The 13,443-nt window shown below is 36.3% G+C and overlaps 1 protein-coding gene across 1 annotated transcript in view; it reads left to right on the forward strand.

Annotated features, from left to right (window-relative positions):
• Positions 1-358: 358 nt before the first annotated feature.
• The window catches only part of LOC103806335 (chromosome unknown open reading frame, human CXorf22), a gene marked incomplete at both ends in the record, with an annotated part of 28,374 nt that continues 15,289 nt past the window's right edge, over positions 359-13,443 (forward strand). Inside the window, 14 exons of the mRNA XM_009079021.1 lie at positions 359-510; positions 1,075-1,190; positions 1,986-2,124; positions 4,269-4,497; positions 5,121-5,275; positions 6,151-6,284; positions 7,452-7,687; positions 8,375-8,567; positions 8,762-8,975; positions 9,358-9,510; positions 10,170-10,359; positions 10,465-10,561; positions 11,765-11,981; positions 12,651-12,889. Of these exons, the coding sequence (XP_009077269.1) occupies positions 359-510; positions 1,075-1,190; positions 1,986-2,124; positions 4,269-4,497; positions 5,121-5,275; positions 6,151-6,284; positions 7,452-7,687; positions 8,375-8,567; positions 8,762-8,975; positions 9,358-9,510; positions 10,170-10,359; positions 10,465-10,561; positions 11,765-11,981; positions 12,651-12,889 (2,464 nt within the window). The remainder of the gene's footprint in view (positions 511-1,074; positions 1,191-1,985; positions 2,125-4,268; positions 4,498-5,120; positions 5,276-6,150; positions 6,285-7,451; positions 7,688-8,374; positions 8,568-8,761; positions 8,976-9,357; positions 9,511-10,169; positions 10,360-10,464; positions 10,562-11,764; positions 11,982-12,650; positions 12,890-13,443) is intronic.

Raw genomic sequence — 13,443 nt, forward strand, 5'->3', positions numbered from 1 at the left:
GTCTCCTTTTTGCTTTGAACTGAGACTTAATCCTTGTTATTTTCTTAGGTACTAAAAATCTTCACTGAGTAGTAGATGACTTAATTTTGTGTTGTTTGGGAAGGTTTATTGTGACACTGGGAAGAGCTTGGAAAGCCTAGAAAATTTTGCAAGTTCATTCTGTGTTTCTTTTTTACTGTAAAAAGTCTGAACTTCAGTAAATAGGGAGATTAAATTATAAAATCCTGCATATTATAAAGTTGGTGGCAAATTTTAAGTCTATCTGCATATTCTTCTGAAAATGAACCTCGTGTATACCCTTCTTAATCTAGAAATGTGCAACAATGTAAAAATTATTAATTTTTGGTTTTAATTGCAGTTTAAATTGATTGTGGAAAATCCAGAAAAACCCATTGCATCTGGACTTCAACTTACAGCTTTTGTGGAATATCATCCTGAGAGTGAAGAAGATCTTCAGGATAAACTACTTCTTTTAGTAGAAGATGATGCAGTTGATATTCCCCTGTCTGGGTATGATATTCAAAAGTTCATGTGCTGCTGTTAGGATTTGCAGTTTAATCTTGTGGAAAGTGTATTTGCAGTTTAATCTTGTGGAAAGTTTGCTAAACATGTCAGACATGGCTTGTATTTAGACTGCCAATTGCATGGAAAACAAATAGTAAGTTTCTTTACAAAAGTAAATTTCTTTTGTTCAGAGCAGCACATGGGTAAGAAGTTCTTTGGGCTGATGTCCCTCTAATATCATAGAAAGTCTGGAATTTTCTTTTTGCTTTATTCTACATTGGTTGTGATAATGTTGATGCCTTTTAATTCTCTATCATTAAACAAGTTAACATCTACTCTTAATCTCTTCCCTTCCTATGGAATCACTTATATAAAAGATTTTGCAGTAATTGTTCATGTTTGCAAAACTGGATTATATGGAATCTATGTTGCCTAATTCTAAAAATAAGGTGCATGTTTTAGAACAAAGTTCAGGGCAAAAAGAGAGCTGTCTTCCACTTAATAAATTTCTTTAAAAGTGTAAAGGTATTTTCAAATTTTGGGAAATATAACCTTGTCTTTTCTCTGCAGATCAGTTCCACACTGTTGTCTGGAAACTGAGTCAGAGGTTAATTTTGGTGAAGTGGTTGCAGACAGTAAAATAATTAGTAAAGAGTTTAGTATTGCTAACCATGGATCATGTTCAGGTAAATGTTTAATATGCCTTAAATCATCAAAATATTTCATTTTCTTGGAAAACGTAATTTTATGCAGGTTAACACTTCAGTGACCAAGTCAAAATTGGGTGAAGTTCTGGGTTATGCAGATTATCAGTATTGTAGCTGAAGGTGTTACACATGTCCCATTGCTTCTATAGGTAGTACTAGGTTTCCACTTAGGGAAGAAAAACTAATTTAGAGCTTTGCAAATTTTATGGGTTGTCTACTTTTGAGTCCCATCTTGAAAGACGTAAAAATAATAGTTGCTTATTGGCTTAGCATGTCCAACATAAGCAGCAGCAAGTCACATCTGTGTCTGCTTTGTTGTCTGTGCTTCTGTGATCCCCAGGGCTGTGTGTTAAACACCTACGAGCTGAAGTCCTCTAGGATGGGAATAGAGCTGTATTCATTGCTAGAAGATAATAGATCTTTTAGCTTTCTGCCATAGCTTTTGAAATCATACAGCTTTTACAACGTGCACATCCTTCAGCTTCTGTGAGGGACCCTGGCAAGGAAAGTAGGAAACATAAAGAATGTTTATATGGTCCAAACAATCCATTTCTCTGGCTTTCCCACTGGACAGCCTGGAAATAATGGTCTACTCCGTGTTGGAAATAGTTTTGGAAAAGGTTAACTCCATGTTTTCTGTTTTCATAGGAAAATGTGCTGCTTGTCAACGTCAGTATTACATGCTGTGTAATTTCAAGTGTGTAATAGAAAGATATACATCTACAACTTTGTATTGTGTACCATTCTGTTTGTTACTCTGGGGTTTTTTTTTAGGTAAATTTAAAATATCATATGATGGAGTTGTCCTGCTTAACATAAAACCTACCAGTGGAGTGGTTGAGCCAAAATCTGTAAAGATGGTTAATGTGGATATCTGCACAGATGTACCCAGAATCATCCAAGAAGCAATAAAGTGAGTGAAACTGAAGAAATCCAGCTCTATAAATTACATTTTTGTCTGTTATTAATTCTAGTCTTTATTATGATTATTTGTCTAAGTTTAGCTCCTGTCAGTCTCTGTCTTACACATTTATTTCTATTACATTAATTTGATGATTATCTCCACAGAACAGTGCTGAATAAATTGTGTACCTGGTGGTGTTAATAAAGATCTCTCTTAAGTCATAGTGATATGGGATGTTTGCACATCTCTCATAATAAAACTAGCCAAGAGCTTCTATATCTTTCACCTTTCTACACATCCTGTATTCCTTACTTTTATTAGCTTCTGTAACTGATAGTTTTCTTTTAGCTCTGTGTTTCAGGAGTCACAGGAACATGATGATGCCCTTTGGTGTATATTGCTTTTAATGGAGAGATTGTATTTGCGAACTGTTTTAAGAGTAGATCTTTTTAAAATGTGTACCTTATGGAATCACAGAATGTTTTGGGTTGGAAGGAACCTTAAAGTTGTCTAGTGCCAACCCCCTGCCATAGGCAGGGACTTCCCACTGGGCCAGGCTGCTCAGAGCTCCACCCAGCCTGGCCCTGAACTCTTCCAGGAGTGCACAATGTCTTCAGATGAGGTGTGAATAAGGTGTGGTTGCTTTGTTGGATTGTTGGATTTTTTTGGGAGTGTTGAGAGGTAAGTTTCCTGGTATGTTTTAAGTCATTAGGGTTGACTTCAGTTCTTCCTGTTCTTGCTTCTGGCAGTTTGTGGGAAAAGGAAATGAAATGATAGGTGAAAAATTCTATTAGAGTGACAGAGAAGATGTTAACTGTGCTACTGGTACATTCTCCTTCATATGATATTTTCTTTAGTTATTAAATTTCAACCTTTTGGTTGCTACATGTCGTGCTTTTGGCTTTTTTTTGCTGTCTAGGCTGCCACCACTTCTTTACCACTTACTCTTGGCTGCTGTCTTCTGCTGTCTAGTAGATAATTTATCTATTAAACTGAGAGAATGTAACTACACAGAGCTCAGATTTCATCCTTCACCCATTTCCTGCTTTAAATTCTACCTAATTCTGTCAGTGAATTTGGCATTTCTTAGTAGTTATTGTTATATTCTTTAGACTAAATGAAATGTTATGTTTTCTTGTCCAGCCTTTCACAAATATGTGTATACAGGTGTTTGTATGTATGTGTTTGAATAAACAGAGTAATATTTAAAATCTTGCAATGGGTATTTAACAGGAGTTTAACTTGAAGAAATAGTGCAGTTTTCATGAAAACCCCTTTGGTTATTTCCATTTACCACCTTCCCTAAACATTTTCCTTCTATGTGCAAGCAAGATTATTCTCAGAGGAATCTACTCTTAGAGTTTTTTGAAATTTGTCTTGAAGTATCTTATAATCATGCTTCAAAAGCTGAAAGATGATATTTAGAGAGTTTGAGATCCTCTCCCAGATCCCTTGTGTAGTTATGCAAGTGAGTATTCAAAACAAAGAGTATTTGAAACTTTTTATTTTGTCATCTCAAAGGCTATTCAAAAGGACAGTTGATTCTGTTACAAGAATAAGGTATATTACAGCTTGATTCTTTTGTTCATGAAGAACACATATGCTTTGTTCCAACAGAATTCTAGTAATGAAAAATTGTTCTATGTCTACATGATCCATTGGTGATTTGTGATATCTTCAAGATCAAGCATTTGGGGAGGACCAGCAGCAGTTCCTTTATGCTTATTCAGATGAGCTTCTAGCTCCAATTCCCTAGCAGAAAACTAAGTATTATATGCTGAACTTGGTATCTTGATGCAAAGATTCTCAGAAATAAGAGCAGTGTGTCATCTCTGGACACCTCTGATTCTTTTCAGGTGTCATTCCTATCCTTTCAAACATTAAAAAAGGGAAAAAAACCTAAAAAACTCCCCAGAACTGCACCATGTAATGTGTGATTTTTCCTGATTAGTAATATTCCTTGTAAGTCATTGCCAAGTCCACACTCCTCTCTCCACTCCCCCTGACTTTATCTATGGAAAGGCAATGATTTAAATGCTCTGATTTGGTTCATTTTATTTTGCACAGATTCTAACACAAACAAAACTAGCCAAAGCGATTATTTCTAACATTTTTCTCCATTATCTGTTGTTGCTTGCTGCTCTTCCTGACAGAGTACAGCTGGAAGGTTGTGGATGCACTGAAGTATGGATCAAAGCTGTTGTGGTTGAACAGGTTCTTAAAGTTCTAGGAATGCCTTGTGAAAAACTACTGAACTGCATTAACTTTGGACCAGTTTACTTTGGGGCTTCAAAGACTGAACAAATATCTTTATACAATGACAGTCCTGAGTGTATGGACTGGGTAGCAGTACTGGAAGCCAATGCCATTGGAGGAGAGATGGTAAGAAACTGTTTGGGTTTTCATTTAATTGAAAACTTATTTTCATTTCTCCTTTTGCACTTTTTATTTCTCCACATTCATCTCTTGGTATTGTTGGCTGTGTTGTAGTATTTCCTGATCAATAAGCTTTCTGGAACTTCTGTCCAACCAACACATTTTGTAGTCTAATTTCACCTTGGAATTGAATTTTTCAAATATTTTAATTTCGCTATGTAACATTTTACCTTAACAATGTGAAGGGCATTCCCTGGACGTGTTTGTTTGGTTTTGTTGGGGGTTTTTGAGCGGATTGCTTGAAATCCTACTCGTTTGCTTGTTATTTAGTAGGAGTTATCAAAATACATTTTGGTGTTCTAAGATGTTAAGCATCTGTGGTTTCACTTGCTTTTCTCAGTGAAATCATCCGAATGAACATCATCTTTATAAAAGAGAATTCAAAACATTGACATGAAATTGATGTATAAAGATTGTTTCATTAGCAATGTGATGTGTAACTGTGTCAGTGCTATTTCTGATGTTATGTCTTTCCACTTGTACATGAAAATATGTATGTGTAGGAAAAAACCAAACCAAAAGGGAAAGCAGAACAGACTGAGCTATTCCACATTTTGGTTATTTTTTAGGGGACAGATCTTCAGAGGAGTACAGATGCTGCTTTACAGGACTTATGCCTGAAGAACAGAGCTATAGATGTTTCCACCTTGATCTTGTGCAATCCCAGTCAAGGAACTTTGCTACCTTATGAGAAATCTTTAGTTACTTTGTGCTTTAGTCCAAAGTGAGTGAGTGATACAAATTAAGACACACACACAGGTTCATTGGTCCGAACTATTCTGTAAGAGCTGTGTTAGAGAAAATAGTTCTGTGATAATGTGTCTGCAGTTTTTTTTTTCTGAATAACTTGTTATGTATTTATGTGCGTTAAAAGAAATTGCTTGGCATGATACTGCAAATGGGAAAGCAAAGTCTGAAGTGGTTCTATGATTTTATTGATCCAATTATTGATACATTAAGGATGTATTTGGATCAAGAATTGGTCAAGCTCACTTTGTGAGAAAAGAATGTTATTAGATCTTGCCAAGGGAAGTAACTGCTGCTCTTATTAAATACAATGAATGTCTAAAGATTGTTAACAGTTACACAGTGTCAAATTAAGTGTCTTTGTAATGACTGCAATTTTATGTAATAAATATATACTAGATGTGCAGCATTATGAAAGATTTCAGACATTAATCACTAAGAGATTGACATATTCTGGAGAGCTGTCACGCCATTAAAAACCAACTAAGCATAAAGGAACAGGATAAGGAAAAGGCAAAGCACTCTTGCTGTTTTTCCCTTAATCTCTAAATATAGGTAGTTATTATACATGTAATACTTATTTAGAAAACTGTTGTAGGCTGGAAAATGTATCAAATGACTACTACAATAAGTACACAGATATTGATGAGCTTAAATTTGTTACTCTTTCCATTTTCTGAAAGGAAGTACAAAGATCATTTGTTCAAGCTGTAACAGACAGCAAAGAAACCAGACTGGATGCTGAAAAATAAGCCTTGATTTTTTTTTTTTTTTTTTTGTGGGTTGAGGTTTAGAGGTTTGGGGTTTTTTTTTCCCCTCCCATCTTGTCATTAGAGATTGTGACTCTTGCAGGAAATTGCAAAGGGGCTTTGGAGTGAATGACTCATCACTGAGAGAAGATTATGTCCTGTTCCTGAGATTTGAAACTGTTGGGAAGAAAGATGGTTATCTGCAGGCCCCCAGTGATGGTACAACAGCAACCTCAAGTATGTTCTCAGAAATCTATTGTCACCAGCAGAAATATGTATATGGATGATTGTCGTGGTTCAACCCCAGTAGCCACCAAACACCACTCAGCCACTTGCTCACTGCCCCTCCAGCAGGACTGGGGAGAGAATCAGAAGGGTAAAAGCTAGAAAATTCCTGGGTTGAGATAAAGACAGTTTAATAGAGAAAGCAAAAGCTGCACACACAAGCAGAGCAAAACAAGGAATTAATTCACTGCTTCCCATGGGCAGGAGGTGTTCAGCACCTCCAGGAGAGCAGGGACCATCACGTGTAACGGTGACTTGGGAAGACAAACACCATCACTCCAAACATCCTCCCCTTCCTCCTTCTTCCTCCCACCTTATATACTGAGCATGATGTCCCATGGTCTGGAATATCCCTTTGGTCAGTTTGGGTCACCTGTCCCAGCTGTGTCTCCTCCCAATCTCCCATGCACCCACAACCTCCTTGCTGGTGTGGCAGTACAGAAAGCAGCAAAGGCTTTGGCTCTATGTAAACTCTGCTCAGCAATAACAAAAACACCTCTGCATTATCAACCCTGTGCCCTGCACAAACTCTAAACATACTCCGTACTAGTCACTGTGAAGAAAATTAACTCCATTTCAGCCCAAACCAGCACAGTGATAGAACTCTATATCTTGATTTTTTCCTAATTTCTAAAATGTTTTTTTCATCTTCTTAGCAGTTTTATGGTAAACCTGACTTTTTTATTTCTTTATATAAATAAGAATAAATTACTGTAACTTACAGCTCTAATACTTTAGCACCAAAACATCTTGGGACAGTGAGTAGAAAGAAGGGACTCATGTGCCATGAATACACTTGCTACCAGTGAACATCTAGAGCTTAATTATAAATGTAGATATTTGGAGGACACAAAAATCCACCCCCAGCCATTTGCAGAGCACTAGCTCTAGTGTAATGCCAGTTTTGTGCATTTTCAAGGGCATATTTGATCATCCTCAGTTTCCTTAGGGAGGGAAGACATTGACTGCTATTAGTATGGTTAAGTTTATAGAAAATTGCTTTATAAATCATGTTGTATCATGGTATCACTTTATTTTTGCAGCCATGGCTTTTCTGTTTGTAAGCCAATAGGTGTGTGAGGGGTTTTGTTTGTTTGATTTTGTGTTTGTCTAATGCAGTGAATCATCCTCATCACACAGACTTGGCTTTGATGGGTTCTGGACTTCCTGTCATGTTAACTTTTAATCTGGGACCAGTTATTAATTTTATGGACTGTTACTTGGGTGAACAGAGACAAATTCTATGCACACTGAAAAATGAATCTGAGTTCCTTCCAGTAACGTTCAGCTTCCGCAAGAGTGCTCACTTTAACATTTCTCCTGGAAAAGGAAAAATTAAACCACAATCTGCACAGGTAAATACCTCTTTGCCTTAGATTATGTAGCTAGGCAGATTATTTTACAGGGGTAAGCAGTGGAATTTCTGGAAAGTAAACCAGATCAGTTTAATTTCAGGAGCAATGACATTTAATATTGGGCAAATATATATTTTCTCATTTTGTAGGGTCTCTTAATTTTCTTTCCTGTACTCCAGGAAGCAACGAATGTTCTATTAAATTTGGGAGAAAATAACTGTAGTGCTAATGCAACTTTCCAAAGGTTTTTCCTGGCTTTAGTTTTCTTATTTTACTGGCTTGAGAAGATTGATTTATACTCAAATATTCTCAGGATCCTGTTAATTTCTTTCACTAAATCACAAATATTCCAGTAAGATAGCTTTTCTTTCAATGGAAGAAACTTTGTTGAATTTTAAGTCAAATATGGAGACATTTATAATTTTCTAAACCAGTAACTCAGGGCAGAAGATGTACCAGTTTATCCCAGAAATACGCAAGTGTGACTTTAGCATGTTCCAATGTGTAGCAACATTACTTTATTTGACTAATTTTTGTTTGTCTGTTAGCATATTCTAAAAGTCCAGGATTTAACACCTGCCTTAGAGCTAAGCGTGGAGAGAAGTGACTCAGTTGTACAGAGAATTACATAAAATTTGCCTCTTTGCTTTTCTGCCTCATATGTCTCATAATGATTTTCTGTTCCAGGATGTGATGTTTTCATTTTCTCCACGTCAAATAGGAACATTTGAAGTGAAGCAAATTGTTGATATCATTGATAAAGGACTAGAGAAAAACAATTTACATGTTTTGAAGACAAAATCCATTGACCAAATATATTTGACCTTTATTGGTGTGTGCAAACCTAAGCGAAGAAACATTCTGTTCACAGTTAATCCTGGTAAGATGCTAAAAACATAAGTGACGAGTGATAAAATGTTTTAAAAGTGCATTTTTAACAGTTTAAAAGAGATTTTTTTTTTTTACTATTTTTAGTTTGCTTGTAAAAAGTAATGTCTCCTCGAAGGAATGCTCAGTTGTATGTACACAAAACAATGACTAAAATAATGATCAATCCATTACTTGAATTTGAAGGTATAACACCAATGATTACCAATGCAACTGGACAGTTTGTAGCTGGTGGCAGAGGGCAGAGCACTGATACAGCACCTGTGGCAATGCTTAAATCAGCCCAAACACAAATTCATGCTCACCAGGCAAACAGGGACCGTGAGGATGATGCACTTACAGCCTTTCCCAATGACCGTGCTGCCAGCATCAGGCCTGGGGAACAGGGCAAAAAGTACAGGTAAAAATTATGTTCAGCTCATATTTAAGATGGCACATTTGTGTATATCATGTAGTAGATCAAGATCAGTTACTTATCTGACAGCTCACTAGGTATTTTTTCAGGCTGGAAGTCCTTTAAAATTCATTGCATTCACGAGTCTCTTGCACATAAATTTCTTGAGTTGCTTTTCTTACATGGAACTACAAATGTAGGTATTACAGTTGCAATATTTCATTTCTATGGCTGCCTTTGCAAGGTGAAATATTAATAATCAGATGTGATAAAAAGAGTGTTTGCAATGAAATAATGATTTATCTCAAAATCAATATGTTTTCATTTGAAGAAGACCCAGAATTGTTTTACACATGTAGTAAAACTACAATTCTCTTTAAACATTTAGGACTATTTTCACAAAGACTGAGAGATATAATTACATAGATCCAGAATTTTCTTACACTGACCGTGAAAGACTATCAAAAGAAGCAGATAAGAAATACTACCTGGACTTCATCTCTGGTTTAAGACAGCGTCGTTTACAGAGAGATGCTGCTAGGTAAGGCTTTGTTTCAAGGAGAAGTAAATACTTTGGGCTGTGTATGTATGTGCAGAATGAACTCAGTGCATGAGCAGCAAGAACAGAAAGAAAAATGTCAGTGATCATTTGAATTTCAGTGTTACTATCAAATATAGTAATAGTTTTCTGAATACTTGGTACAAAACATCTGTGTAAGTTCTCTGGAGGTTTTGAAGCTTTGTTGCAGGTGAAATTGATTTATTGGAGTTGAACTTGGACCAAAAATTTAATTGCTCTGCAAATTAGCCTGTAAGTGGCCCAGTTCAGAGACAGACCACTAAAGGATGCTTTGTAACCTTGCCAGTTGCTAACTTTTAAGTGTTTGATTTTGCAGCTTAATTGTTCTTTAAGGGGTATTTTAGACGTGTTGCAATATTTGTATTTAGGTAGCCATAATACTTGCAGCCTGTTTAACTAAGCAGTTGCCACAGATGTGCAACAGATGTTATTCCTTGCCTAAATAAAACAGTAAAAGACTTTTCAAGGCATTTTCAGAACTTGAGGGTTTTTTTTAAATCATGGAATATACCTACTTAAAGTATTATTGTTTGTTAAAAGTATTAGATAATTTAATATGTAGAATGTGGAATTCTCAAACTTGTAGATTTACATATTCTCTTTTCCTCCCTTCCCTGTAGGCAGCATTATATTTATAATAATTCTGTGGACATAGGTCTTGAACCAGCTGAAGGGCTTCAGTCACCAAAAGTGTCAGTCACAGATCTTCTCACGGAGAAGCGACGAGGCAAAATGCTTCCTTTGGATGACAGTTGCTTATTAACTAGTCAAAAATTGACTGCAATTGATTCTAAATCTTCAGTCAAAGAAGTAAGTGAAATGTTTGAGAAGTAAGGTAAACATAATGTGTTTGCCATATAAAAAAGCACAAGAATTTTGATCCTGCTCTGATGAGGTGTCTTGTGCTTGTCACAGGTTTGGAATGTGCTTAGTGCTGTGCCATCTTCTGCCCAAGAGAAAGAAGATTGTAGTCTAACTTTGACACACAAGCAGCTTCATCAGATACTCATTGGTAAGATTTTTAATTCGATTACTAAATGCTTGTAGTTGTTATAAGAACACTTATAGTAACACAATTTATAATTGTTCACTCTATATAGAAAATAGTTTCACTTGGTGTCAGCTCGATAACTGCAGCAGTGTTTAACTAAAGCTTTGTACTTCTCAGAAAATACTGAGAGATGATTAGGTATGAACATGTAAAAGGAGTGTTTCCTCTAAAGGCTGTGCATGTGTATTACAGAGAAATCAATACAGCAAAGTATGAGAGTTGCTCACACCCTTATGCCTTGTTATTGGTTAGTATCTGGACCACTATTAATTGCAGCAAGATTCATGGGAGTGCTGAGAATGGTCCTGGTAATTAAAAGGAAACACTGATACACCTAAAAAGTAAATTTCTGGATCCTCCTTCAAAATAATTTCAGTGGGATGCTCTGTGATGGGGAGTAACACCTTCTAAAGCCTGTGAGGGACTCCTCTGTCAACAACACTTGGTTCTACCATAGGACTATTTTAAGATCAGCTTTTCTTCAGTAAAATTGTTTAGCAGCAAAATGAAAATTTTCAGTACTTTCTGGGCTTTTTTTGTTTTCAGTCACGACAGAACTTCATTACTGTAGCTGTGTGTACTGATATACTTGTGGAAAGGTAGAATAAAGCAAAGAAAAAGTACTGAGAGTTTTGTAGGATGTTTGATGAGTGCCATGAATGCTAAAGTTTGCAGATCACCACAAAAAGTAGTGATAGCAGTAAATTAAGTAATGAGATAATTCTGTGACCATCAAATGGCATGAGTTACTAACCAAATAACTCACACATCAGGGAGCAATCTTGGGTTTACATACATAAACCCTTAGTGAATTGCTGGTTGTTTGTCCATTTAGATATCTACCTAACAAAAAGAAGGACTTATGGTTATTAGTAGTACCTTTAGTAATCAGCACATTGCCTTTCCTATCTTAATAGCTGGTTAAACCAAGCACAATTCAGAGATAAAGGTTGGTCCTGGGCTTTGAGCTGTACTACTGAAAACATGCACAGAAATGCATGGTATTTGCTTCCAAATTTTAGTGAGAGTTTGTTCTGCTATAGGATTGTTGTAGCTGACTAATTTTTTAATTTGAGGAATGGAAATATGTGTGTCAGTAGTTATGTTTCCTTACGTAACTTTTGCTTTTTTAATGTTGAAGATTGTATTTCTCATATGTTTTAGGTCCTTCTACTATAGATTTTGGTGAAGTTTGTGTGAACTCCACAACAGCTAAACAACTGCACATCATCAATAACTTGTCAGTTCATATATGGGTAGAAATTGAGATGGAAATTGAGGAATTGCAGAATACATGTCCAATATCTCAGGTGGTACCTCCTCTTACAAAGACTCACATTGAAATTGTATTTGAGACAAACACTCCTGGAATGTTTAAAAGGTAAGGCTTCTTATATTTCTCTGGATTTACACATTTTCTTGGCTGTAGTAGAACAAAAAAATCCCCTGGCTAGTTTAAACAAAGTGTAATCATGCTAAATTGTAATGGTGCACACTCATTTATGGTGACATTGCAATAATTAATGCAGTTTCATGTTGCAAAATTTTCTTAGTGCAGTGATGTTTCTTAGTTTGTTCTTTTTAAAAGCAACAACCAACCAACCAAAACCCTGTCCCTACAGCTATACCATGGGAAAAAAGTTTGCTATTATGGTCTATCTGTTAGAAGTTTTAGGAAAAGTTCTGTGCTCTTCCCAGCACAGTTTTAGATCACTGCATCTATGCTCAGATATTTTGATGCAGCTCATGGTAAAATGTATAGGCAAACTGTTTTCTAGCCTTCTGGTATGAACTCTCACTTTACTAATGTTGCTAAAATAACTGTATGAGGTTGATCATCCTTTGGGATGCTCTTCACTTTTGACAGGATTTAACTAGTATGGAAAACAATTGCAATTTTCTTTCTCTTGTCAATGTTAACTACATGTTCACACTCAACTGTTTTGTTCAGTGTTTTCTTGCTAATGGTTACTTTTCACATAAATCCTACTCTGACTACAATATAATAAATGCATACAAATATTGAGAAATATATTATTTTATGTTACAGGTCTTTCACTTACAAAATAAACAGCCAACACCTTCGGCATGTGCTGGTAGTTGCAAAAGCAGTGCCTGTTGAACTGGAGCTATCTGCAAGGGAACTGATGGTACCTCCTGTTCCTGGCTACCTGGCAGAGACAGAGTTTAGGACAACTGTTACGCTATACAATCCCAGAAACCATCCTGCTCAGTTTACTTGGAAACCTGCACGTAGAGAATCTGCATTCTCTATAAGGCCAGCCAAAGGTACACTACACAAATACAGTCTGTGTGCTTGTGTCTTAAATGTTGACAGCATTAAATAAGGCAAACATTTAGTTGATACTATAAACTGTATTTTTAGATTTGGGTGTAGATTTTGGGTGTAGATTTTAGATCAGTGTGGCCCAAAAAGTAGTATCATAGCATCAGTACTGCAGCAGCACTCCCTGTCCAAGCCCTACCCTGAGTGCATGCTCAGTCCAGTCTCTCCTCCCATGTCCAGCCAGCAGTGCTCATGTAACCATTTTTCTCAGCACAGATTGCTGATATTTCAAAAGTGAGGCAGCTATTTCATGGCACTTAGCAATATCATCCAGCTCAGCAGGATAGGAAATTTTCCAAAAGCACTGTACAAATGAAGCTGCTAAATGGATGTAAACAGGCTGAGTAAGACATTGGGTCTCAATCTGGGCTTAGTGTGCATTTGCATTATGGATCCATATGTTAGAAGTGTGTGAGACACTGGATTTTGCCTGCTTTCTTTTGAAAAATAGTGATCTGCAGGAGTATGTTGAAGCTCCATTATTAAAGAACTAACT

Source organism: Acanthisitta chloris, unplaced genomic scaffold (assembly GCF_000695815.1).
Source record: "Acanthisitta chloris isolate BGI_N310 unplaced genomic scaffold, ASM69581v1 scaffold27577, whole genome shotgun sequence".
Classification (NCBI taxonomy): Eukaryota; Metazoa; Chordata; class Aves; order Passeriformes; family Acanthisittidae; genus Acanthisitta; species Acanthisitta chloris.